The sequence below is a fragment of the Silurus aristotelis genome (genome assembly GCF_946808225.1).
Source record: "Silurus aristotelis genome assembly, chromosome: 4".
In the NCBI taxonomy this organism is placed as follows: Eukaryota; Metazoa; Chordata; class Actinopteri; order Siluriformes; family Siluridae; genus Silurus; species Silurus aristotelis.
The window spans coordinates 4398105-4422096 of NC_139577.1; the positions used below are offsets into that span (position 1 = coordinate 4398105).

General features: G+C 40.6%; 2 protein-coding genes across 2 annotated transcripts in view; both read left to right on the top strand.

Moving 5' to 3' along the window:
* Window positions 1–681: 681 nt before the first annotated feature.
* On the top strand, window positions 682–17657 carry maco1b (macoilin 1b). The gene is made up of 11 exons (XM_083539588.1): window positions 682–1231; window positions 5856–5997; window positions 6132–6258; window positions 9434–9557; window positions 11334–11512; window positions 12267–12825; window positions 13147–13305; window positions 13419–13592; window positions 14680–14800; window positions 14890–15064; window positions 15389–17657. Exons 1-11 carry the CDS (start codon window positions 1152–1154, stop codon window positions 15589–15591), a joined length of 2043 nt encoding a protein of 680 aa, XP_083395714.1. The 5' UTR covers window positions 682–1151; the 3' UTR covers window positions 15592–17657.
* Window positions 17658–20009: 2352 nt separating this feature from the next.
* The window catches only part of ldlrap1b (low density lipoprotein receptor adaptor protein 1b), a 35208-nt gene continuing 31225 nt past the window's right edge, over window positions 20010–23992 (top strand). The window contains exon 1 of the mRNA XM_083540603.1: window positions 20010–20336. Within this exon, the coding sequence (XP_083396729.1) occupies window positions 20252–20336 (85 nt within the window). The 5' untranslated portion in view covers window positions 20010–20251. The remainder of the gene's footprint in view (window positions 20337–23992) is intronic.

The following is a 23992-nucleotide window of genomic DNA, read 5'->3' on the forward strand; positions in this document are numbered from 1 at the left end:
ACTTCTCAAAATGAAATTTTATATATTATTTTATTTATCACAAATGTAAGCGGGTGGAATTTTGGAGAAGGGACTTACTCCAGCAATAAGGTGGGTTCTTGTGCCTTTAATGCTTGGACCCTGAATTATATGTTCTGCTTACATTGAACACCCTGTAGTTCATTCTTTTAATATCTAAATATGTAATGTCTTGTTAAATTTTAAGTTTAAGTCTCAAGTTTATTTGTCATATGTACAGCTATCAGTGACAGTTTGTACAATTAAATTGTTAAGTGAGGAAATAACTAAATAATAGTAATAATAGTAATAGTATTAGTAATAATAGTAATAACGATGCATAAGAAAGTGATAATTATTTGCCAGTGTGTGCAAAAGGTGTGTGTGTGTGTGTGTGTGTGTGTATTTATTCGATTATGCCAGATGCTATATACGTGTATATATATATATATATATATATATATATATATATATATATATATATATATATATATATATATATATATATATATATACAAATATATAAGATGGAAGTGTGAGTGTGTGTGTGTGTGTGTGTGTGTGTGTGTATATATATATATATATATATAGGTTTTCTAGGGAAGTAGCGTAGAGACCACGCCCCCATGTCACTTTCATTGGACATCCCTAGCCAAGACCCGCCTGCGCAGCTATCTGATTGGCTGGGTGTCACAACCTGATTTGTCCACAAAGGAAAAGATTGGTGGAGTGGTGGAAAAAAGGGTTGTCTCAAAGAATGGAATATATCTGTGTGCTGTTTTTTCTGATCCCTTGACAAAACAAGGCGCTGCTGATATTGGGTCAGAGCGACGCAGCTGGCTATAGCGATCAATCAGTTAATCGATCGATGTGATTGGTTGGCGCGGCTGTACGTCAAGCGGTTTACGCGTGGCTGTGAGGACAGAGAAGAGAGGAGGGAGGAGGAGGGTCTTTCAGTGAGGCTTTTTATTTATTTCTTTGTTTCGAGTCCGGGGAAGAAAAAAAAATAACAATAATAGGAGCGGTAGCTAGCTAGCTAACCCTAGCTAGCTGTATTCACATTAGAGGGACTTCAATGTTGTTCCGCTGGAGCGAAGCGACAAACTGGACCTTATTCCGCTAGGTATTGCAACGCCGAAGAGAAGGGAAGGAGGATGAAGCGGCGCAATGCAGACTGCAGCAAACTCCGGCGGCCGTTAAAACGGAACCGAATCACCGAGGGCATATACGGCAGGTAGGGGGCAGGTAGACTAACCCCTGGACAGCCCTAACTGCTTTTTTTAAGTCCAGCTTTCCGGCCTGTGGTGTTGTTTCTACCCGACATTGCTGGCCCTATGGGTTCCGTTTAACCTCACACTACCTTGCTAACGCTGTTTGGCTAAGTCATTTTCAGCCACCGTCTAGCTAGCTAGCGTTATACCAACCTTGCACCTATATTCCGACAAAGTCCCGCCTTCTTGCACGCGATTGGCTAGTACCGTGCGGCTTTCCGGGAAACTATTGGATACTCGTCTGGGCGCACAGATGTGTACCCATTCAGAGACGTTCTTGATGGCAGTGCCAATGTGGATGCGTTAACAAAACACATTCCATTCCGAGTTAGCTAGCTAATTGAATTAGCTCCTGGACTGGTAGGCAGGGCCAGGCCTTCATTCCTCATCCGCGATGGTCTCACAAAGTGGAGGCAGATTATTACATATTGAACTGAAATATTTATGTACAGGATTAAAGAGAGGAAGGGATCCCTGAGGGCTCCATGTTAAATAGTGGTTCCTACTGAGTGCACTACAGTGAGCAGAACTCACACACACACACACTTACGATCCTGAAGACATGATGACTTTCCAATGCTGTCAAAGTTCTTTTAGATATTATTGACTATAAATGTAAAAAAAAAAGTATATAAATGTAAAAAAAAGTATGAGGAGGAGGAAGATACCAAGAGGTTTTCTACTAGGAAGTTGTTCATTCTTTAGCAGCTCCATTAGTGCACTACACCAATCCCCCTGAATTAGTGGGTTTTCCACTAAAATGTTTATACACCTATTTCTAGTCATAGAAAAGGATGAGGTTTCTCATTTGAAGGTCACCTTCTAGGCTAGAATGTAATCAAGATAGAGAGGGAACAGGTTTCATTTAACTCTACCTGCAGTTTTAGTCAAATCAACAGGAGAGGGGTTTCGATCATGGAGTTGCAAGAGTTCTGCGTTTGAAAGTTCCGACTGTGAAAAAGGCGTCTAAAAATATAGTGGTATGAACAGACTTCATCGTCGAGAACAGTTTGTAAAAAAACGTCCATCAATTTAAGAATTTAAAAAGAAAGAAAAAGTTAAAACAAACCCAAATACTTAGACAAATAAAACTTATCATTTACCTGGTAACTGAAATGTGTGTGTGGAAGTCGAGGATTTGTGTCTGTCTGTCTTGATTGTCTGTCTGACTGTCTGTCTAACTTTGTTCCTGTGTGAGTCTGTCTGTCTCTGTCTGCCTGACTTAACAAAAAGATATAGTAAGCCTTAGTAAAAGATATATAGATTTAGCTTATAATTAATATTAATATGTTGTATTGAATATTTTTATTTTCGAGTCAAATAAATTTTGCGTTTGTTCTCCAGGATTCAACCTAAACTTTCATGTCAAGTAAAATAACTTCCCCTTGCACCGTTTTAGTCTTTACCCTGATCATTCATTTCCTCCCAGCTGTCTGTTGTACCTGACCTTTTATGGCGTTTTGTAGGCGTTGCCGCATGCAAATGAGCTGCGTCGGAAAAGGGGCGTGCACTCTCCAGGTGATCGATATGCCGACGCAAGTACGAAGAAAATTTCGGGAAAGTTGAAAATCAATCGGGCGAACAGGAAAACAGAACTTTGCATTAAATTGTGTAGGGTGAGCAATAAACGAAGCATCATCTCGTGTTCGTTAAGCCTCCAGAAGCGCAGCGACTCTGCAATTTTTATTTGTTTAATTTTTTCCCACAACGCAGCAGATTCTTTTCTGAAAGTTTGTTTATTGTGACTGAACGTGGAAACCTGGACGAGGCAACGACCCAAGACACAAGCTCGGTTTTTGCCAACAGGACGGGGAATATATTAAATTTATAACAGATTATTTTAAAAAGATAACAAATTAATAAAATGCATCAAAAAAATGCGTTCAGATTATTTTTAATAAAAAGACTGTAAACCTCGCTTCGGTTCAAGTTTCGCGACGACGCTACTGAGATGTGTATTAAGTGTATTGTAGTGTTGCTATAAATAATTTTTTAATGATTTGGCTTGGAGAGTTGAGTTTGTGTGACTGAACACACTTGAATAACATCTGCATGTGCTGTATTGGTGATTTCATTGTCCTCATTGAAAATGTGACAAAGAAGCATCGTTGTAGTGTGTGTGTGTGTGTGTGTGTGTGTGTGTGTGTGTGTGTGTGTGTGTGTGGGGCATGGTGCTCCTCTTGATTGCTTCCTTTTATCATTACTACATTTAACGTCTTTCAGCTGATTTACTCCGAGTCGTTATGTTTCCTCGGTGTTTCCTTAAAATCCTGCACAATCTGCACTGCACGATTCTTAATTTTACCGTTACTTTCGTTCACCGGACCACTGAGACAATCTGTACATGTTATAAATCCTTACAGTATGAAGAGTCGAATTTGAGCGACAGGCACAACTTTTTCACCTCATACAGTCACCTGGTTACTTGAATATTTAGTGAATGATATTTCACCATTGCTCCTTTCTTAACTGCATGTACGTGTTTTCTAGTTTACTCCCAGCTTTCGGACGTTGTTTTCCCCCCCCCCCCACCCCCACCCCACCCCCTGTATATTCACCTGGATCATGTAGTAAAACGAGACTGTGTTTAAGGAAATTTGTGAAACCTTTAGAAGCCACTCTAAATCATGGATTGTAATCCGTTGTCTTTTATTTATTTATTTTTATTATATGATTTTAGTCTCAATACGTAGAACCCGTATTCCTTACATCTTCACATTGAATGCCAGTGGAAATGTATCTGATGTACATATTACCTCAGGGTTAGCATGTTACTAATAAAAGGCAGCCGAGGAGGCAGCCATGGTTGGTGGTGTTTGTTTTATTTATTAATTTTTTTTAGCCCCCCCCCCACACACACACATTGCAGCTCAAACACAGAGATATAAAATCTGGTGAAATGAATCCACGTTGAAAAGAGTTGCCATAGAAACCCGTCACCTTTTTGTTTGGTGGATTTACATGCAAAACTTTTACACACACACACGCAATTGCATTAAAATAATAGTGATCATAACTTTACCGCAGCCTGGCAGTTTGTGGAAAACACTTTAACATTAATAAATGCGGCATGCAAAACACACACACACACATCACACATCACATACCCTCAAACGTAGCTTATTCAGACAGGCCTTAGATAAAGAAGAAGTGAAATCGGGTGTTAAATATCAGGTGGTCAAAACCAAGAAGTGATGAGTGTCGGCTTGTTCTTTTCATATAATTCATATTGTTTTTGTGAATGTTTCAGAGACGCACAAACTCACACTTTTTCATAAAAAAAAAAAAAAAATTTTTTTACTTTTTGTTTTCAAACCAGACACATTTCTTTTTCTGTGGGCGCACGAGGCATCGCGTCAGACTTTTAGTCTGGGAGCGAACCTGAGCAGTGTGTGACGGCTGACAAACAGCTACATAATATTTGCCTTCAGAACTGCTCGATAGAAAGCAGCTGCAATCCCAGCTACAAATAGACGAGCAATAATCATAATAATACACAAGTATGCCATCTTTCTGGCTCCACAAGTCACCTTCTAACACTGCCTGGAGCGTACTGGCATATACACACACACACCCACACCCACACAGTATAGTGTGGGATTTAGACCTGCACCTGCGCTGTTTGTGGAAATAAAACACGACACAGCATGTTGTTAAACGAATGTAATCACCAACGCGACGGAGCGAAGTTCCTCCCGTCACCTTGATACGAACTCGATTATTTAGATATTGAAGCGTTTTTTTTTTTTACCACACAGCAGGGGGTCAGTGAGAAGCAACACCTTTTAGTTATTAAAGAAAAGAGAGAAAAAAGAAGGTTTTACTTGTAATATATTAGGGCTGCTGCTATCGATTATTTTAGTAATCGAGTGATTTAGCTCCGTGTGTGGGTAAATGGCATTAAGGCATCGAGGCAAATCATTTATTCGAATTATTCGAGGAATCGTTTCAACCCTATAATATATACATTAGAGCTCAGTGAAATCCTTTTCTAGCACATCCTAGCAGAAACTAGGGTCACTGTGCAGGGCTATCCATGATAGAGCAGAGAGGGTGAAGGGCCTTGCTCAAGGGCCCAGCATTTCAGGGTGTCGGTGCATAAACCCTGACCTTCCGATTAAAAAAACAAAAAACAAATTTTGTATCATTTTAAAGTTACATTTACATCAATTATAGTTTCCTTGTTTATAACTTTTTGTGGTTGGGATTTGTGTCTTCTCACACTCAGATCACTCTGGAGCAAAGTTCTTATTAGTTTACACTGTGTTACAGCATCAAAGGGGTTAAACAAACAACTGATCAATTAAGATTAAAGTGTAATGTGCAGTGTAACTGTTTTCCATCCTACACATTCTATGTGCTTTCAGAACCTCACGGTTGATCTATCGAGTTGTGTGGTCAGGATAACCAATCAGAATTAAGCATTATAACTAGCCCTGCCCCTTTATGTATGTCGGTGTAGTAAGCAGGCAGAACTTCTCATCTTCTGTTTTAGTGCCAAAGGTTCATCACCTAATTACAATCTCCTACATTAATTAAATTACAGAATGAAACTAATGATGTGGTGTGTGTGTCTGTGTCTCTCAGCACCTTCCTGTACCTGAAGTTCCTGGTGGTTTGGGCGCTGGTGCTGTTGGCCGACTTTGTGCTGGAGTTCCGGTTTGAGTACCTCTGGCCCTTCTGGCTGTTCATCCGGAGCGTGTACGACTCCTTCAGATATCAGGGCCTGGTGAGCATCTCTCCTCTATGTGATGTTTTATTTAAGTTGCATAAAAAGCCCTGATTTGTCTTGCCGTCTTTAAACAAATCGTCTGTGCAATATTGTGAAGTAAAAAGACCTGTACGCGCTGTCGTTTCTTTCAGGCTTTCTCAGTGTTCTTTGTGTGTGTGGCGTTTACATCCGACATCATCTGCCTGCTCTTCATCCCTGTGCAGTGGCTGTTTTTTGCCGCCAGCACATACGTGTGGGTGCAATATGTCTGGCACACAGGTAACACCAACAGAACTGTCTTTGATCCTGACATCATTTCACACAGAGTTACTGCATAATGCTGCATTATTTCATGCGATATGGAGACGTACACGTAAATTTCAGCAGCTAAAATCTGTAAAAAAAAAAAAAATTATAATTAAAAGCTCTGGGGCATTTATTTTTGTCAGGGTCCCTTTTTTGCTCAACTTTTAGATTTATTTATTTATTTTTATAAATTTGTGGCCATGTTTAAACCACACAAATAGAAAAGCAATATTTGACTGTTTAAGACGTCCTCTGTCTCTCTCACTTGCGCACACATAGTTTATTGTCCCGTTTATCCAGCGAGGCAGTGAGTAGTGTTATTTTTGTACCACCAACAGTAAAGCTGTGAATGAAAGATAATTAAAAGCAGACGATTCAGATAAACGATGCCATGGAAGAGTTGCGTGGGTAATGGGTTTCCACATTGCGGAAAAGTGGAATTCAGCTTAATAGTGTGCGAAAAGCTTTGCCATCTGCCGCGCGTAACTTCTAGCATGCGGAGAAGAAACGCTTCTGAACGAATTGATTAGCAGCTAAAAATAGCCTATTCACTGACAACGAGAACTTGACGAAAAAGACATGGTGAGAAAGAGGGAGAATGGAGAGAGAGAGGTGGACAGGGGAGAGAGAGAGAGAGAGAGAGAGAGAGAGAGAGAGAGAGAGAGAGAGAGAGAAGAGATGTAGATAGGGAGAGAGAGAGAGAGAGAGAGAGAGATAGAGAGAGATAGATAGATGTAATGGGAAAAAGTAAGAGAACAAATGGAGAGAGAAAGGGTGGGATTATAGAACAAAAAAGAAGAGCAGTGCATGGACAGGTGAAAAGGGAGTGATAAAAAGAGAAAGATTCCCAAAGAAAGATTGAGAGATGGAATGGGAGAGAGAGAGAGAGAATGGGATGGGATGGGATGGGATGGTAGAATAAAAGAGAACAGAGGAAGATGGACCGATTTAGAGGGAGCAATGGAAAGAAAATAATTTCCAGAGAGGGAAATAAAGACAGGGAGAAATTAGAGGGGGATAGACGGACAAAGACAAAGACGGAGAGAGAGAGAGAGTGAGTGACTGACTGAATGGTTGAATAAGAAAGAGAGAACAGGGAGATGCAGACAAATAGAAAGGGAGAGACAGTGAAAAATGGTATGTTAGCATGAGAGAGAGAGAGAGGTGGCATGGAAGAGAGAAAAAGTGAGTCAACGAGAGATGGCCAGAGTAATGGGAGAGTGGAGACAGACATGGACTGGGGGACAGCAAGAGATGGACAGGGTAGATCTCTCATTGCCCCCTATTTCTACTTCCTCTCTTGCTTTCTCTTCCTCTACTCTGTCCATCACCCTTTTCTGTTTCTTTCTCTCTGTCTGCCTTTCTTCCACCCTCTCCATCTACTCTGTCCATCTTTGGCTGCCCCCCCTTCTGTCTCTCTCCTCTCTCTCTTATTTGCTCTGTCTTCCTCTACTTTGTTCAACTCTTTTTTTCCTTTTTCTCCTGCCTCTTTTTTCTATCTGTCAGTCTATCTTCCACGCTCTCTTTTTACCCTCTCCATCTTTAGCGCCTCTGTGTCTCTTCTCTCTGACTGTAAGGGAGAGACAGAAGAAAGGCAGAGAGACACATGGTGTAGGGAAAGAGACCAGACATAGCCAGACATATTTTTGTCAGCAAATATTTCTTAATTTTGTAATTATTATTTAATTTAATTATTTGTTTTTCTGGTGCAACATTTCCTATATATATATATATATATATATATATATATATATATATATATTATATTTTATATATATATATATTTATATATTTATATATATTTTATATATATTTTATATATTTTATATATAATTTTTTAAGAATGTAAGCAGTATACGACTTGCTGATAATTGTGCTTAACAGTGGAGGAATAATTGAACCCAATACACAATGCAGATCATATCCAATCAGTCCAAGTGTGTTTGACACTCATCTCCGTGTTCGGATGAATAGAAAGTGAAGGCCGGTTATTAGCAAGCTGCGCCCGGGCCTGTCCATGGCTCAGGCGTGTCATGTTAATGAGTGCCAGGAAACAGAAAGTGCAGAGGAATCAAAAGAAAGCAAAGCACTGGTGCGGACGTTTCCGTATCAGTTCACTCAAGCTTTTTACTGCATGCGTCCAAGTGCAGATTCTTGTTTGTGTGGCATACACAGTCTGAGAGAGACACAGACAGAGAGGATGAAACATACATACAGTGGAAGAGAGAGATGGAGATAAGAAGTGAGAGAGAGACAGGCATTAAAAGGGAAAGAGGAAAAAAAGAGAGGAACAGACAGATTTACAAGTAGGGAGAGATATGTAGCCAGAGAAAGAGAGAGAGGGAGAGAGGTCATCAGAGAAAAAAAGATGTCATCAGAGAAAAAAAGGCACAGACCGGAACAGAAAAAGAGACCAGTTTGATGGTAGAGACAGATATGCTGCCAGAAAGAGAAAGGCAGAGACATACACATTTAAAGGTAGACAGTAACAGACAAAAATGGACAGATTTGAAGGTAGACAGAGACAGGAACAGACGGAGACGTACAGATTTAAAGGTAGCGAGAAACAGGTACAGAGACATACAGATTCAAAGGTAGTAAGACCGAGACAGAAACAGATGGAGAGACAGATGGATTTAAAAATGTACAAAATTGAAGACGGAATAAAACAAATATAATGACATGCTGGCTTTAAGGCGTGTTTGAAATTAAACAGTCAGTGTAAACATGGCGACACTGGTAATCTAACACCACGTAGGGTTTAATGGCTCCGCCGAAAAAGAATCTCTTGAATGAGGCAGCAGATCCATGGTTCTGGAGAACATTTTGGGAGTAGGTATAATTCTGCACTCGGTAACGACATTCCAATTAAAGCCAACTGCTCTCAGCTGAGAGAAACAGACCTGGTAATTAGTGTCAGTGTGACAAAACTGCACTTCATCCAGATTGTCTTTCCTATACAAAACGCACAAAACCGAGGAACTTTTCATGTTCTAAAATGGACTTGTCATTATCTTCTGTTATCTTATTAAAAAAACAATAGTAAAAATGTTTTGTTGTTGCCTATACATGGTTAATTGAGGTGTTTCTGCTGTGGAGTAGAATAGAGAACGCAAAGTTTATATAAACGGTCTTTTCCTGTGTACAGAAAGAGGGGTCTGCCTCCCCACCGTGTCTCTGTGGATCCTCTTTGTTTATATCGAGGCGGCGATACGATTCAAAGATCTAAAGGACTTCCATGTGGATCTGTGTCGTCCCTTCGCTGCACACTGGTAAGAAATCGGTCTGAGCGAGCGCACACCTCGTTTCTGTTTTTAAAGGTGACTTCACTACACTGTCTCTTGACATCCGTGTCATCCCACTGCAATCGGAAGGTGCTGTAATTTTAGAGGAATGTTTCACCAGATAGCAAAGACAAAGCGCAGGCAGATGGGAACATGATTCACACCCAAGTGGAAGGTGGGGCTTGAATCTGGCAGCACATAATAACCAGTAGCTTTTTCGTCACACCTTCTAACACTAAGGTCCAGAGGGAGGGTGGGGCTGAATCTCATCTAATGACTACTTTAAGCCCAACCCATGTTACCCACTGCACAACCAGGCTGAAGCATCCTCCATCCACTGAACCTTTTGGCTCTGCCCCAGTAGGAGGAACTGGATCAGATCTGACTCCGGCTCTATGGAATTTTTGTTCTTTACACATGGTCTATTTTGGATGCTACCTAAACACACCCTCGTACACCTTTACACATGTGATGCTGTATGCTTTTCAGTGTACATTGTTTTTCTGCCATTTGACCCACACATGAGGTTTGTCTCACATGAGGTTTGTCTTGTCGCGATCATTCAGTCTCATGCACCTATTCATGCATAGAATACCATGTTTGGTGTGCGAAGAATGTCTTCGATCTGATAAACATCCTTTTAAACCAGTCAGAAAGTGACATGTCAAGCTCATGGGGTGGTGGACGAAGTGCACACACCATGTACTTGAGTTAAAGATATAAAATATTACTCCAGTGTAAAAAAAATAAAATAAAAAAAAAAGGTACAAAGGTTTTTGCCTTCAAATGCAACTAAGTATCCAAAGTACTGATATATTACCGATATAATGTTCCTTTTAGCATTTTTGTCACAAGACACTATGCTTAATTAACTCCGTTAAAGTGAAAAGACTGTTACTCCCAACACAACGATCTATTCATAGAATGATATTTATGAGTCAAACAATGGTTGATATCTATTTCAATTATCATGAACCCAAAACCTTTTAAACTACTTCAAAGAAATTGTGCACATAAGGCCACAGGTGCTGTCGCTATTTAGATTAAGGAGTTTCTTCCATCATTTATTCCTCTCTAAATGTTCTGCTTGCCTGTTGGACTGAAAATGAACTGTATGTCGGTGAAAAAGTAGCTACACCAAGCGGCAATCAAAACGGAGCACGCGCTCGACCCTGATCGGTGGCTTGTCGTGGCTTTATCCACTCATAAATAAAAAAGAAACGTCTGATTTTGCAGAATGCAGTTGAGATTATTTGACTTTGAAATGTAGCGAAGTTAAATTCTCGCCAAATGGAAATACTGCGGTAAAGTTACAGATCTGCGAAAAAGATACTTAAGTACAGTAACAAATTATATTTACTTCATTACAGTCCACCACTGCCCACGAGTCAGGAATATGAGCATTTTCTTATTCTCCAATGTCAGAGGAAGAGAAACACATTTTTCAACAGCCCTTTAGTGTGGAAAGTCCAAAGTAGTACCTTGAATTCCAACAACTCACTAAAGAACTGAAACTGCGATAAATGCTAACAGCCTTTTTGGGGGGTATCGGTTGTAATTTTTTTTGTAGTTTTAATTTGTTCTAAAGACAAATACACAGAATTTACACTTGGCCTCATTTGAAAACTCATTGTAACAAATTGTATTCAAATGATTTCATTCGGAATCATGTTTTGAAGGCCAGATCTGATGGTTCTATGTGTATAGATAAAGTTTGAGTGCAAGTCAAGTGCACTCAGCAGTTTTTAATCCATCTCCGTGCAGTATCGGATACCCGGTGGTGACGCTGGGATTCGGCTTTAAGAGCTACGTGAGCTACAAGATGCGTCTGCGCAAGCAGAAGGAGGTGCAAAAGGAGAACGAGTTCTACATGCAGCTCCTCCAGCAGGCCCTGCCGCCAGAACAGCAAATGCTGCAGAAACAAGAGCGAGAGGCGGAAGAGGGTAAGGGATAGAGCAAGTGATGTGATTTAGTATATACATTTGTAGCTCTGGACATGCAGTGTCTAAAACATTTTGAGTTCCCCAAGGACACCTGAACCTAATGTGTGAGCAGGGAAACTGCTGGACCCTGACTCTTCAGTAGTGCTGCACTCTGGTGGTGTTTATATTTAGACATAGTCTGAACGGATGCATAAACCAACATCAAGCATATTAATCTGCCCTACTTTTTTTTTTTTTCGATTAATGATCGTGTTTTTGTTGAACTCGGTCTTGAAATTGAGCCATAAACGGCAGTTGTTGTTGTTGTTTTTTTTATAATGACAAATGGGAAGAGGAAGAGGAAGTTAAAGTGGCTTGTATCTGTCTCCTCTTCCTAATTTTTCCTGTAGTGCTTTAAATGTTACAAGTTGTCACAAAGAGGCTTTACACAAATCCGGATGTAGATTTAGGCTAGGAAGCCACAGGTGACTGGTGAGGGAAAACACCCTGAAAGTCATGAGGAAGAAATGTTAAACAAGACCATAAGAAAGGGAACCTGTACTCTGCAGTGAGACAGGGTGCAGGGAATTATGAGTTAGGTGGAGAACAGAAAAGGCACAGTTTTTATTGTTTTAAGGATTTGTTTTATTTTTTTTTAAGAAATATGTGATGCACTGTGATGCAGTGTGTACAGCAGAATTGTTCTTTTTTTTTAAATTCTTTTTTACTTTGTCAGACGCAATTTTAAATGTAATCTCTGCTCTCACCGGAACAGCAGCGAAAAGTGCACAGGACGCCGAATCAGCCCCCGCAACTCAGAACGGCTCTGCCGGTGGCAAGAAGCCTGCATCGAATACTTTACCCGAACTGGAATATCGCGAGAAAGAGCGAGGCAAGGCCGAGTCTAAAAAACAACACAATCAGAACCAGAACCATCACAGCAGCATCCTGCCTGTAGTGGACTATAATAAAGCACAGGAGCTGGAGTACATGGAGAATAATGTGAACAGCAAGAGACTGAGCAGCTCTGAGCTGCTGGGCAGCACCGAGAACCTGCTTCTGAAGGAGGACAACTCTTCATCGTCATGCTCGTCCTCTTCCTCGAATTCCACCTACTCGAAAAATCACAAAAACACAAGCACTGGGGGTGGTGGTAACTCGTCGCCTCGCGGCCACGGGACTGCAAATGGCAGCGTGCCCTCCTCGACAGGACCTTCTTCATCTTTGGGGAAGGGCGAAAAGAAGCAGAAGTGTGGAGGCAAAGGCGGGCATAGAGATCCAACAGATAACTGCATCCCCAATAACCAGCTCGGCAAGCCTGAGGCCCTGGTCAGGTAAACCACACGAGCAGTCGCGTCCAGAATGATTATTCAGACCTTTCCAATCAGCTGGGAGTAAATGCAGTAGGGTTCAAATATATATTGCATATGTGAAAACCTATTCAGGCCATTTCTAAATGGGGATTTACCCACCATGGAAAAGGCCGCTAATTTGGTTAGAATTAAGAAGTTAACCAAGATGTGTGTTTTTTACTTTATTATTTTGACACAATTACAAAGTCATAATAATACTGTAATAAATAATTGTGTGCTTCGGACAGTTTTACTTTCCACTAAACTTCTGCTCGTAATTTTTTTTCTGCTTCTTAACCCTAGGCTGGAGCAGGACGTGAAGAAGCTAAAAGCCGAGCTGCAGGCAAGCAGGCAGACAGAGCAAGAGCTGCGCAGCCAACTGGGCTCTCTGGGCACGTCAGAACGCAGTGTACGCTCTGAACTCAGCCAGCTCCGTCAGGACAACGAGCTGCTGCAGAACAAGTGAGACAAGTATCATTAGGGCAGTGTGTGTGTGTGTGTGTGTGCACACGCGTGTGAATGTCGTATGGATTTATATAGCTGCATAACAATGTTTATTTGATATTTTTTTGCAGGCTCCATAATGCAGTGCAGGCAAAACAAAAGGATAAGCAGACACTGGGGCAGCTGGAGAAGCGTCTGAAGGTGGAGCAAGAGGCACGAGCGGCTGCAGAGAGGCAGCTGGCAGAGGAGAAAAAGCGTAAGAAGCTGGAAGAAGCCAGAGCTGCCGCCCTCGCAGCTGCATCCAGGTACCTCTTGGGGGGCTGTTAATGTGCTATTTGTATTTACTGCTATTACTTCTAAAAAGGACTATTAATCAGGGTTCCTACGCATTTTGGAAAAGTATCAAAAAAGTCTTGAATTTCATTGGGGGGTGGGGGGGGTGACACTGCGTTTCCATATTATTGCCATATTCAGTTTTCTAAGAAATCAAATATTTTGTTCAAATAATGTTTTTTATTCTTATTATTATAATTTTTTTTTTATAAAACGGAGGCACTACACGAATCCATATACATTTGAAAACGGCATCTTACTGTGCACAAGCAAAACGTAAGATGCTTCGACCTGGCATTCGTTTACTTTTCAGGCCTTTGAAACATCACAGCAATGACTAAGAATGCGTAATTTTCATGTTCATCCGCTTCGGAGAGAATTTTCTTGACTCAATGTGGATAAAAGACCAAAACAGAGAGGAAAAATATGCGTTTTAAGCGAAAACGTATTAGTGTGGACACGGCAAAAGTATTTTTTGTGGAGCTAGGAGCAGAATCTTAGCACTGCAAAAAGATTGGCGCTAAACTGGATCTGCAAAGCTGTGATTAATTGTTGTGTTGTAAGGCATGACGGTAAATTCCCCCGGATCGAACGACTGAACACTTTGAAAGCATCAGAGATTCTGATTGGAGTTGGAATTTAAAATTATTATTTCAGATGTTAAATATTGTCTTAAAAATCTCTAGGGAATATTCATATTTAAATGTATGGAATTTTAAAATGAAAAATATGTAGGAACCCCGAATTAATACTGCTGAAGCATCATGCAGGTTCTCTTTTCAGTCACAAACTTTACCATACTCATTATTCCTAAATCAGTTCTATTCAATGCCGTTTCAAATAAACCAGTGCTCCTAAAACATACACCAGTTATTCCAGTTCTGATTTTGGACTAGAGGTCAAGTCCAGAATTAATTTTGTGCCTGGCTTCATTAATATATCCAAAACGATCCAGTCCATCTATTTCCGTGCAGTGCTGTTGGAAATGCCATCGCCCGGGCCGCTGAAAAACTGCCCCTGTGTCTTATAGGACTTGTCTTTTTATTCTGTCTCTTGCAGGGGTGAATGTACAGAGTCTCTAAGGAGGAGGATCTCCGAGCTGGAGACGGAGTGTAAGAAACTCACACTGGACATTAAAGTCAAAGAGGACTTGATCTGTGAGCTCGAGCTCAAAGTCCAGGTGAGTAACATTGACAGTAACATTGACAGTGCACATAGATGGCTTGAAAACGACGATCAAGACTTATTTTAAGGGTCTGTCCTTTTTAGGAGCTTCATAAATATAAAGAGAACGAGAAGGACACGGAGGTGTTGATGTCTGCGCTCTCAGCCATGCAGGATAAGACCCAGCATTTGGAGAACAGCTTGAGTGCAGAGACCAGAATCAAGTTGGACCTTTTCTCTGCACTCGGAGACGCCAAACGACAGCTGGAGATCGCACAAGGTCCGCAGTTTTTTTTTAAATTGAATACTTTTTTTTTTTTTTAATAGGGAAGCAGGGTTTCTTTGTTAGACCTATTTTCCTATTGGCACCCATGGGTTTTAGCGCACACCCACGTGTGAGGAATAAACCACCCTGGGCAAATAATATACAACGAGATGGCAAGATATTGGTACTGTATATCCCAAAGTGGTTTATTATCCTCTTCAACTGTAATAATTTTATTTCATTGAAGATTTTTTTTTCCCCGATTTGTGCATCTTTGGATAGAGACACAGTGCGCTTTCTGATCCAGAACCCTAAAGATTCTTGTTCTCTCTCCTTCAGGTCAGATCCTGCAGAAAGATCAGGAGATAAAAGATCTGAAGCAGAAGATTGCTGAGGTGATGGCAGTCATGCCCAGCATTGGTTACTCAACGGATACCAGCAACATGAACCCAGTGACCCCTCACTACTCCTCCAAGTTTATGGACACTAGTCCATCTGGCCTGGACCCCAATGCATCTGTCTATCAGCCCCTGAAAAAATGAATGCCTGCACCAGCTCACCATACAATCCATCCATCCATCCATCCATCCATCCATTCATCTCTCTTTCCCTCTCTTTTCCTTTCTCTTTTTCTCTCCTTCTCGTGCTTTTTATCTTTATTTCGGTTTTCTTTTTTGTTTTGTTTTTTTTCTTCACAGGTCCAGACCTGGCCCCCTTAGGAATGTTTGGGGATTTTCTCTCTCTCTCTCTCGCTCTCTCTCTCTCTCAATTTTTTTCTTGTTGTTTTTCTTCTACTGCTATTTCTCACCTGGTCAGAAGGATGTCGTATTTTGTGACTGTATTTGTTGTAGTAAAAAAGAAAAAAAGAGACAAAAAAAACTTTTAAGAGACATCACCCGCTGAGTAGAAATCTGCTGTTGTTGGAATATCTTTTTTTTTTTTCTTCTTCTTGTAATTGTCTAGAAACCTCACAGACGTTGGTGTGCATTTTGGGTTGTGTTTTTTTTTTTTGTTTGTTTGTTTTCCCATCTTTAGTGCAAAAAAAAATAATAATAATAAGGCTCTCACTTCATTTTTCCTGTACATTATTATCAGCCTTAAATAATTTTTTTGTTAAGGAGGGGACAAGTTTTCAGATATACAACTCTTTGGAATTTTATTTTCGTATAAAAGGATAATTCACTAAATCACTGCCCATTTACTATGCTAAAAGCATCTGGTCAAATTAGAACGTGTGGACAAAGTGATAGAACTCATCAAATTTTCAATAAACTCCTGACCGCCAGATACCCCAGTGCCTTTAGACAGGACCACGTCGGTGAATCTGAAAGATTTTGTCCCCTGCTAAACTCAGATCCCTGTTTTTACGAACGTTTCCTTATCTGATCTGGAGCCATCGCCCCCCCCACAGCAGCATCTCTCCAACATTGAATTCGGATTCGGCCTTGAAATCTTGTTTACGCCTGTTTATTTGGCCTGTGTTGCACTGTCAATTGAAACAATGTGTAAAGAGTAGTGTAGAAGGGGGATATATATAAAAAAAAAATCATTGCGTATATAATGTGCAGCATACACAGCGAGCCTGAGCATGTTCCAGATTATTCCGGATGATTCCACTAGCCAGGCAAGTGTGTATCTGTTCCAATTAAAATTTAGTCCAGTGCCAAGTAGCTAGGACTGTGATTTTGTTCTACAGTGATGTGCTGCACTACTGAAGCAGCGAACCGAACCGTCGAGTGTATTTTCTAGTTCAGTGTCTTGATAGCGGAGAGCCGTTTTGGTGTTGCCACATGGTGGCGCTATTGTGCATAGGAAAGTATTTGGTTTTCAGTATTGCAGAGTTCACTCCCTGCTCTTAATGACGTGAGTGTTGAAAGCCAGCCTGCCGTCTTTCTCAAGACCCTTCGATTGAATTTTTGGTTTGCTTAGGGGTTGCCTTGTTTTGTTTTTGTTTTGTGGATATAAAATAATGCACTTACTGAAGGATTTTATTTCTGGGATAATCGCAACATCAGTACCTGAACTACAGATGGAGCCCTTGTCCAGCTGTGATGAGATGATAACATGACAAGTGTGGTTTAACGTATTTTGAAAGGCGTCTTGGGAAAGAAAAGGCTTCTGATTTTTTTTAATTTTGAAAGGAAGGAGAAAAAAAAAAAAAAAGCCCGTTGTTGGTATTGCTCTTTCAGTACTAAGATCGGGATGTCCCCGGTGAGTCCTCTGTGGTGTTCTAGTAATCAGCGATGGTTGTCATTGGTGATTTTGTTTTTGAGTGTGCGTTTGTGTTTAAATTATGGACAGTTTGTCCCTGAAGTGTTCTCGGATCGTTAACGTCCGCCGACGATCGATGTTAACTGGTCTGCAGACGCGGAAAAAAAATCTCAAGTGAAAAGAAGAAAGCACTTGTTTGAGTTCTTTGCCCGATGTCACCCCTCCCTTCTTCTTTTTCTTTCTTTCTTTCTTTCTTTCTTTCTTTCTTTCTTTCTTTCTTTCTTTCTTTCTTTCTTTCTTTCTTTCTTTCTTTCTTTCTTTATTTCTTTAGACCGTACTGTGGCTGCATTCTCACTCTGTGAGGTTTTCAAGGAATAAAAGTTTTTTTTTCCTGGCATCTCCGAGGTCTTCGTGTTGTCTGCTCTGTATCATTGGGAAGGATGGAAAATTCAATTGGTAGCTTTTCCGGTCTGGTCTTTAAACAAGGTCAAAGTACTGCAATCTAACCATTAGATGGTGGGAAGAAAACTTAATATCAGTCTGACTTTTGACTTTATTCAGGAAGTTAAATGAGAGCAATCTCTTAATTACACAGGATCTTCCCCTGACCAGGGCTGAGTTTCTCCAAACACACCTCAAGCACTTTAAGTGATAGAACAAGCAGCATTTTGAACATGCGTATGCTTTTAAGACATATGTCGTGAATTATAGTTATGACAGAACAACCGTCAGTACAATTTAAGAATTCAATGGCTAGTAATACAAAATTAAAACAACCTTGTGATTACTTTCAATTAAATATATTTATTTATTGCCAGAAACAGAAAATAACTGTGGCACAATGGAACAGATGAAGCTTTCAGATTAGATGTTGATGTCCTGCCTGGATCAGATTTAGAATTAATGCTTTGGTTTAGGGGATGGAATGGCATTCTTAGACTTAAATGTTCTATCTAGCACTGTGGGAAGGGGTGAGGTTCTATATGAAACCCTTTTGAGAAAAGTCCATCATGACAATATTTTGTTATATTGTGCTATTGTAATATTAGATGCTAATAATTCGATTTTTGGAGTGAGTTTTCCTTTATACACACCTGCATTTTTCTGTTCGAGCACAGGAGCTTTCCACATTTTGCCTTGTTTGCTAAGGTGTGTGCGTGTGTGTGCGTGTGTGTGTGTGTGCGTGTGTGTGTGCGCTTGCTCATGTACACCTGGCTTAGCAGGTTTTTTCCATGACATTTTTGCACTAAGCTATCCTTAATTGAGTGTCTGGGGAAATGTATTGACAACATTAATGCAGATGCACGTTTTATCATTTTAAAAAAATTACCCATTTCCTATATCTTTAATTTCCCTCATTCGCACCCTAAGTCTCTGGCTGCCTCTATTTATGTTTCTCTATCTCTGTCAAGCACTAAAATCTGCAAAGCAAATATTCCAGCACAGTGTGTTTAAGTTTTGAGGACTAGCCTGTGTTTAACTGGTAAGTGGACATAATTAAAGGTCTCGGTCCTTGGTGCTGTTTGCTTCACAGAGGAGGCTAGTAGATGAGCTTACGTTAAGCCCATTTGTGCTTCCAGGTTTTGCAGAAGTCTGCAGTCTCTAAGCACTCACACTGAGTTGTGTATTGATCTTAAATAACCATGTGATCTTCAAACTTGTTTCATTGTGTTGTTTAATGTTGTCCTTCATCAACACAATGTTTGACCACCTGATAGCTGATGGTGCTGCCACTGATCACATCTCAGTCTAAAGGAAGCAAGAGCCCTTTAGTCCTTCCAGAGCTCACTGTACACTATAATTATCTGAACTCGAGCCCTTTTAAAATTCATGTCTCTGCTGTGAAGCCCGGTGTGTTTTTGAGCAGAATCACCAGCACTCAGGAATGCTGAAGGACTGGATTCTTCCTGCATTTCTGCTTTCACTACAGGACCCGGGGTGAAACTGACAGACCGATTCGTCCCCTCTTCACAAGACGCTTTGCCGGTTTACACTTTTTTCCCCCCATGGTTAAGGTTTGAGTGAGATTGTCCTCCTGAATACGTCCTGTCTCTTCCTCTGGGGCTGATTGTGTGTGTGTGTGTGTGTGTATATATATATATATATATATATATATATATATATATATATATATATATATATATATATATATATATATATATGTATATGTATATGTATATATATATATATATGTATATATATATATATATGTATATATACACATATATATACACATATATATATATATGTGTATATGTATGTATGTATGTATATATTAGAGAAAATGATTCAAGTATTAAGTGGAAATGCTTAAATAAATTGCAGTGGACAGTATTTAAGCAGTATTGCAAAAGCTTTAAATATAAGAACTCAGTATATGTACAAGTTTTTTGGATTATTACAGTGTATATAACACTCGTTTTTATACATATTTATATGGTATATAATCGTTTTTTTTATACCATCTTAATTACTGTTTCTTGACTGGCATGTATTAATACAGTAAAATAAAATACATAAATATAATAAATTAATACAGTACAATTAATTCAATAACTAACTATGAATACAGTATAAATACAATGTGTGTGTGTGTGTGTGTCATACTATAGACTGATTGCAGCATTTATGTTTTCGCCGTTTATTGGCTGGTGCGCTACTATATTTCAGGGCTCATTAAAATATTAAGTTCCGCCCACTGATATATTGCGTCATTACGTCGCCGGGATTATTTGCATATTTACCCCCGCCTGGTGTGGTGAGCGTGTTGGACTATCCTGGCTGGATTCGCTTCAAAAAAGGCGAGGAATATAATCCAGCCTGGGCAGAAAGAACAAGAAGGAGAAGGAGGAGGAGAAGAAGAAGTAGAAGTAGTTGTTTCTCCCCAGACTGGATAAGTACAGAGACGGGCTGAGGGTCTGAGAAGGGGGTGGAAAGGGACGGAGGAGAAAAGGAGTGCGGGGTCTGACCTCCCGATCAGGGCAACGCGTTATGGACGCTTTAAAATCGGCGGGCCGGGCGATCATCCGGAGCCCCAGCATTGCCAAGCAGTCATGGGCTTCAGGGAGACACAAAAGTGAGTTGATATCCGGAAACCTTGATAGGCAGTGACACTCGACCTGTATGAACGTGTCCTGGAGACGAGGCTTGTATCTGTGTAGCGCTGAAAGTTTTTATTCCTTTTCCGGTTCTTGCTTCCATGGTAAAGCTGGTTTATGAAGTCTAAGCAGTAACAGTGTAACTTGAATTCGGTTTTCTATGTATGTTCTCCTAAAAGCTCAGAACACCATCTAGAAGAGTAACAACAGCAACACGTTTTGCCAGCATGATGTAATTCTTGGTTCCTTTCTTCTGATAGTTCTGAAAAGAGGAAACACTAAATCAAGCATGGACATGAGCTGTTGGCTTTTCTGCTTTAGTAATAGAAATGGAGTGAGAAGAAATGTTTATTTAATGTCTTTTCTCCGTAAACACTGTCCACACACCGATTAATAGCTTTTACAGCAGGCTTTCAGTTCCCATGACGTTCTTCAGGTTCCTGTGCCTCTCAGCTTGGATTGTATTATGTCTATTAGACTCTGTAAGTCTCTACACGACTAATCCCTGAATCCTCTACACTTCCTCTCGGCTTGTGTTTTGTTTTTTTCCATCATCTCGCCACGTCACCGAGAACTCTGTCTCTCATATACAGTATGTACACAGCTGCCGGAGTCAAATCACAGACCTCCATGGGTGTGGAAGCCTCCGTTCCTGCTCCCAGGCAAAGAAGCTCAGAAGTCGCCCGGGGACTTCATCTGCATGTCCACCCCCTCGAAACTTTAAAGAAAATAAAGTAGTAGTAATTCAGGTATTTTGTGAACAGCCAAAAAATTGACATGCAATAAGTGGGATTTATTACCTGTATTTTAGATGAATTTCTGGAGACTGTGGTGATCTGGGAATTACATAATTTTCGACCTCCAGGTTTGCTATTGTAACAAGCTAGCCAGCTAACTGTGATGAGAGATGTATGTAGTTTAATCTGAAGCGTACTCTAATATATACGTTGGAGGAAAGATGTGCCTGTGTGTTAACTGCTGATTCTGTAAGCGGCCATTGACATCACTCGGTGGACTGAGTTAAGGAGGTTTTTGAGTAGGAATTCCTAGTTACAAAATCAAGCCAATTGAATCATAGCTCAAAAATGCAGCTTGTCATCATAACAACAAAACCAGCAAGCTCAGAGTCCCGAAGACGAAAAACCTTTCAGTTTTACTTCTGAATGTCAGTTGTTGCTGACGCTGTTTCCAAAAATGTCAAATACACGTCTACTACGGCTTTATTACTGACCCTGTGGTGTATTATAAAGAGTGTGTTCATGCAGTATAAACTACTGTCTGAGCAGCTGTTAAAAAAAACCAAAAAAACAACACTTTCTAACCAATCAGAGTTGAGAATTCATCAGCTCAGCCTGAATGCCTGCCAGTAAACATTGTTGCTGCTGATTAATCAGTGGAAGAGCTAATTAGCTTGGCCCCCTCTGCTTACTCACTGTGGATGTGTAATCCTTGTGTAATCCTTGGATGACAGACACAAAATAGCGTTGCTAGGCAGTGTGCTTTGCCCTTCGTCGCAGGACGAGGGGTGAAAGTGTCCACTTTTGTCTCTATATGTCAAATTCATATAATCTTAGTATCTCTCGAATTCTCAATCCTCTCTCATGTGGACGGACCGAGTGAAGCGTAACTGGTGGGTCGATACAGCCGTGGTGGCTGGCTTGGAAAACATCAGCGTCCCACAGGATTTAGACACGACTTTGATCTCGATGTGCGAGTGCGATTGAGTTCACACTCCAAACAGAGATGCATTACTTTAGTCGTGCTGCAGCGGGCTTTCACTGAAAAATCCCCACCGTGCCAGGAGCTTAGCTGCCTGCCATCCCTTTTGTTTGCCTGTGTAAGGGGAAACTCGACCGGTCCTCCAGCTGAGCAGCCTGTTGCCAGCACGTGTGTCTCTTTAGGGCAACATCTAATGCTTTTGTTTGCTTTCTTTAGTGGCTGCATTCGATGCGCATTGATGAAGGAAGCTTGTTCCAGCCCCATTGGGCACAAGAACCGAATGCGGAACGTGGGTGATAACTTCCGCTGCATAGTGACGACTACAAAGAGAGTGTCTGAGTCGATTGTCTTGAACAAGTTTTCCGCTGCTGCAGGGGGCGCTGTTAAAATGCCACGAGGACAATTGTAGTTCCTTGCATGAATTGTGCTCTGCTTGTTCATAACGACCAATCGCAGGCCTCGCACGATTGTCTGTGGTCTAGAGACCTGCAATTCCACGGGAGCACCGCAGGACCCGATGCAAACGAGTGTGGTGTGGATCTGATGCTAGGAGTGGGCGGTAAAATATCATTACTACCTATCATTACTAAAACTTTCTTTCGGCTTCTCCCATCAGGGGTTGCCACAGCGGATCATCCGCATGTTTGATTTGGCACATGTTTTTACGCTGGATGCCCTTTCTAACGCAACCCTCCCCATTTATCCAGGCTTGGGACTGGCACTAAGAGTGGCTGGGGTTGGTTCCCTGACCGGGGATCGAACCCGGGCCGCAGCGGTGAGAGCGCCGCATCCTAACCACTAGACCACCAGGGGACCCTACTACCTATCATTACTGACCGTCCCAAATCCCTGGACCTCAAAATTCGCATTTCCATTAATTCGATTGTAGAATCCATTCAATGACAGTCAACTTTCCGAAACATTTACATGTTTTTAATAGTTGATTGCTTTAAAAAAAAATACTTTGGACTGTATGCAGAATTCAGACATTCTCCAGACGTCCAGCATTTCCCTGCATTTTAGACATGTTTCAGCATGTCGGCTGTTTATAAACGGCAGCGATTCCCTTTAGCCCTTCATCAGAGTCAGTTTTCGAAACACAGCACTGCTATAAGCCGACATATTTGTTCGATGCACGAGTTTTTAATCCAGCAATGACACCGAGGTGCCTAAAGTCCGGTACATGCCGTCATTTCAGCGTGGCAGCGCACTTTTCTGCATCGCATGCGAACTGTTTCCTGCACACAAAGCGATGCACGTTTATTTGAAGTTGTTTAGGGCGTTCCGGCTGACAGCAACTTTGCAGCAGCCCGTTGCACTTTGACAGACTGCTGTAACAGGAAATAGTCCACCACTACCGTTTCACATGTCGAAGAATTTTCATCTACTTCATATGAACTTTGTAGAAATCAGGCCACAAATCTTCATTACTTCAGCTGCATCGATGTTGCCTGTTATTATAGAAAAAACATTAATTCACAGTTCCGAGGGTTATTAAGATTTATTAGATTATATTAGTCTTTTTCTACATAGCAAATTTTTATTCATTAATTAATTTATATATTTATAAATTAGGGCTGTCAATCAATTCAAATATTTAATCACATAATTGTCACGAGTTAACTCGTGATTAATCACACATTTTTATCTGTTCTAAATGTACCAAAAATTTATACTTTTCAGGTTTTTAATTCTCTAACTAACATGGGCATGGACAAATTTTTGGATGCTTTATGCAAATGTATGTTTATTATTAGTGAAACCATATTCAACATGGAGCATAAAGACAATACAATTGTACATGTTTTAAACTAATTAGGGTGTTTTTAATTAAGTAAATCATCAGGACACTAAAGGGAATTTTTGCTATGTTTCCACACGGACGGTTTTAATTGCCGGATGTGTGCAACATGGT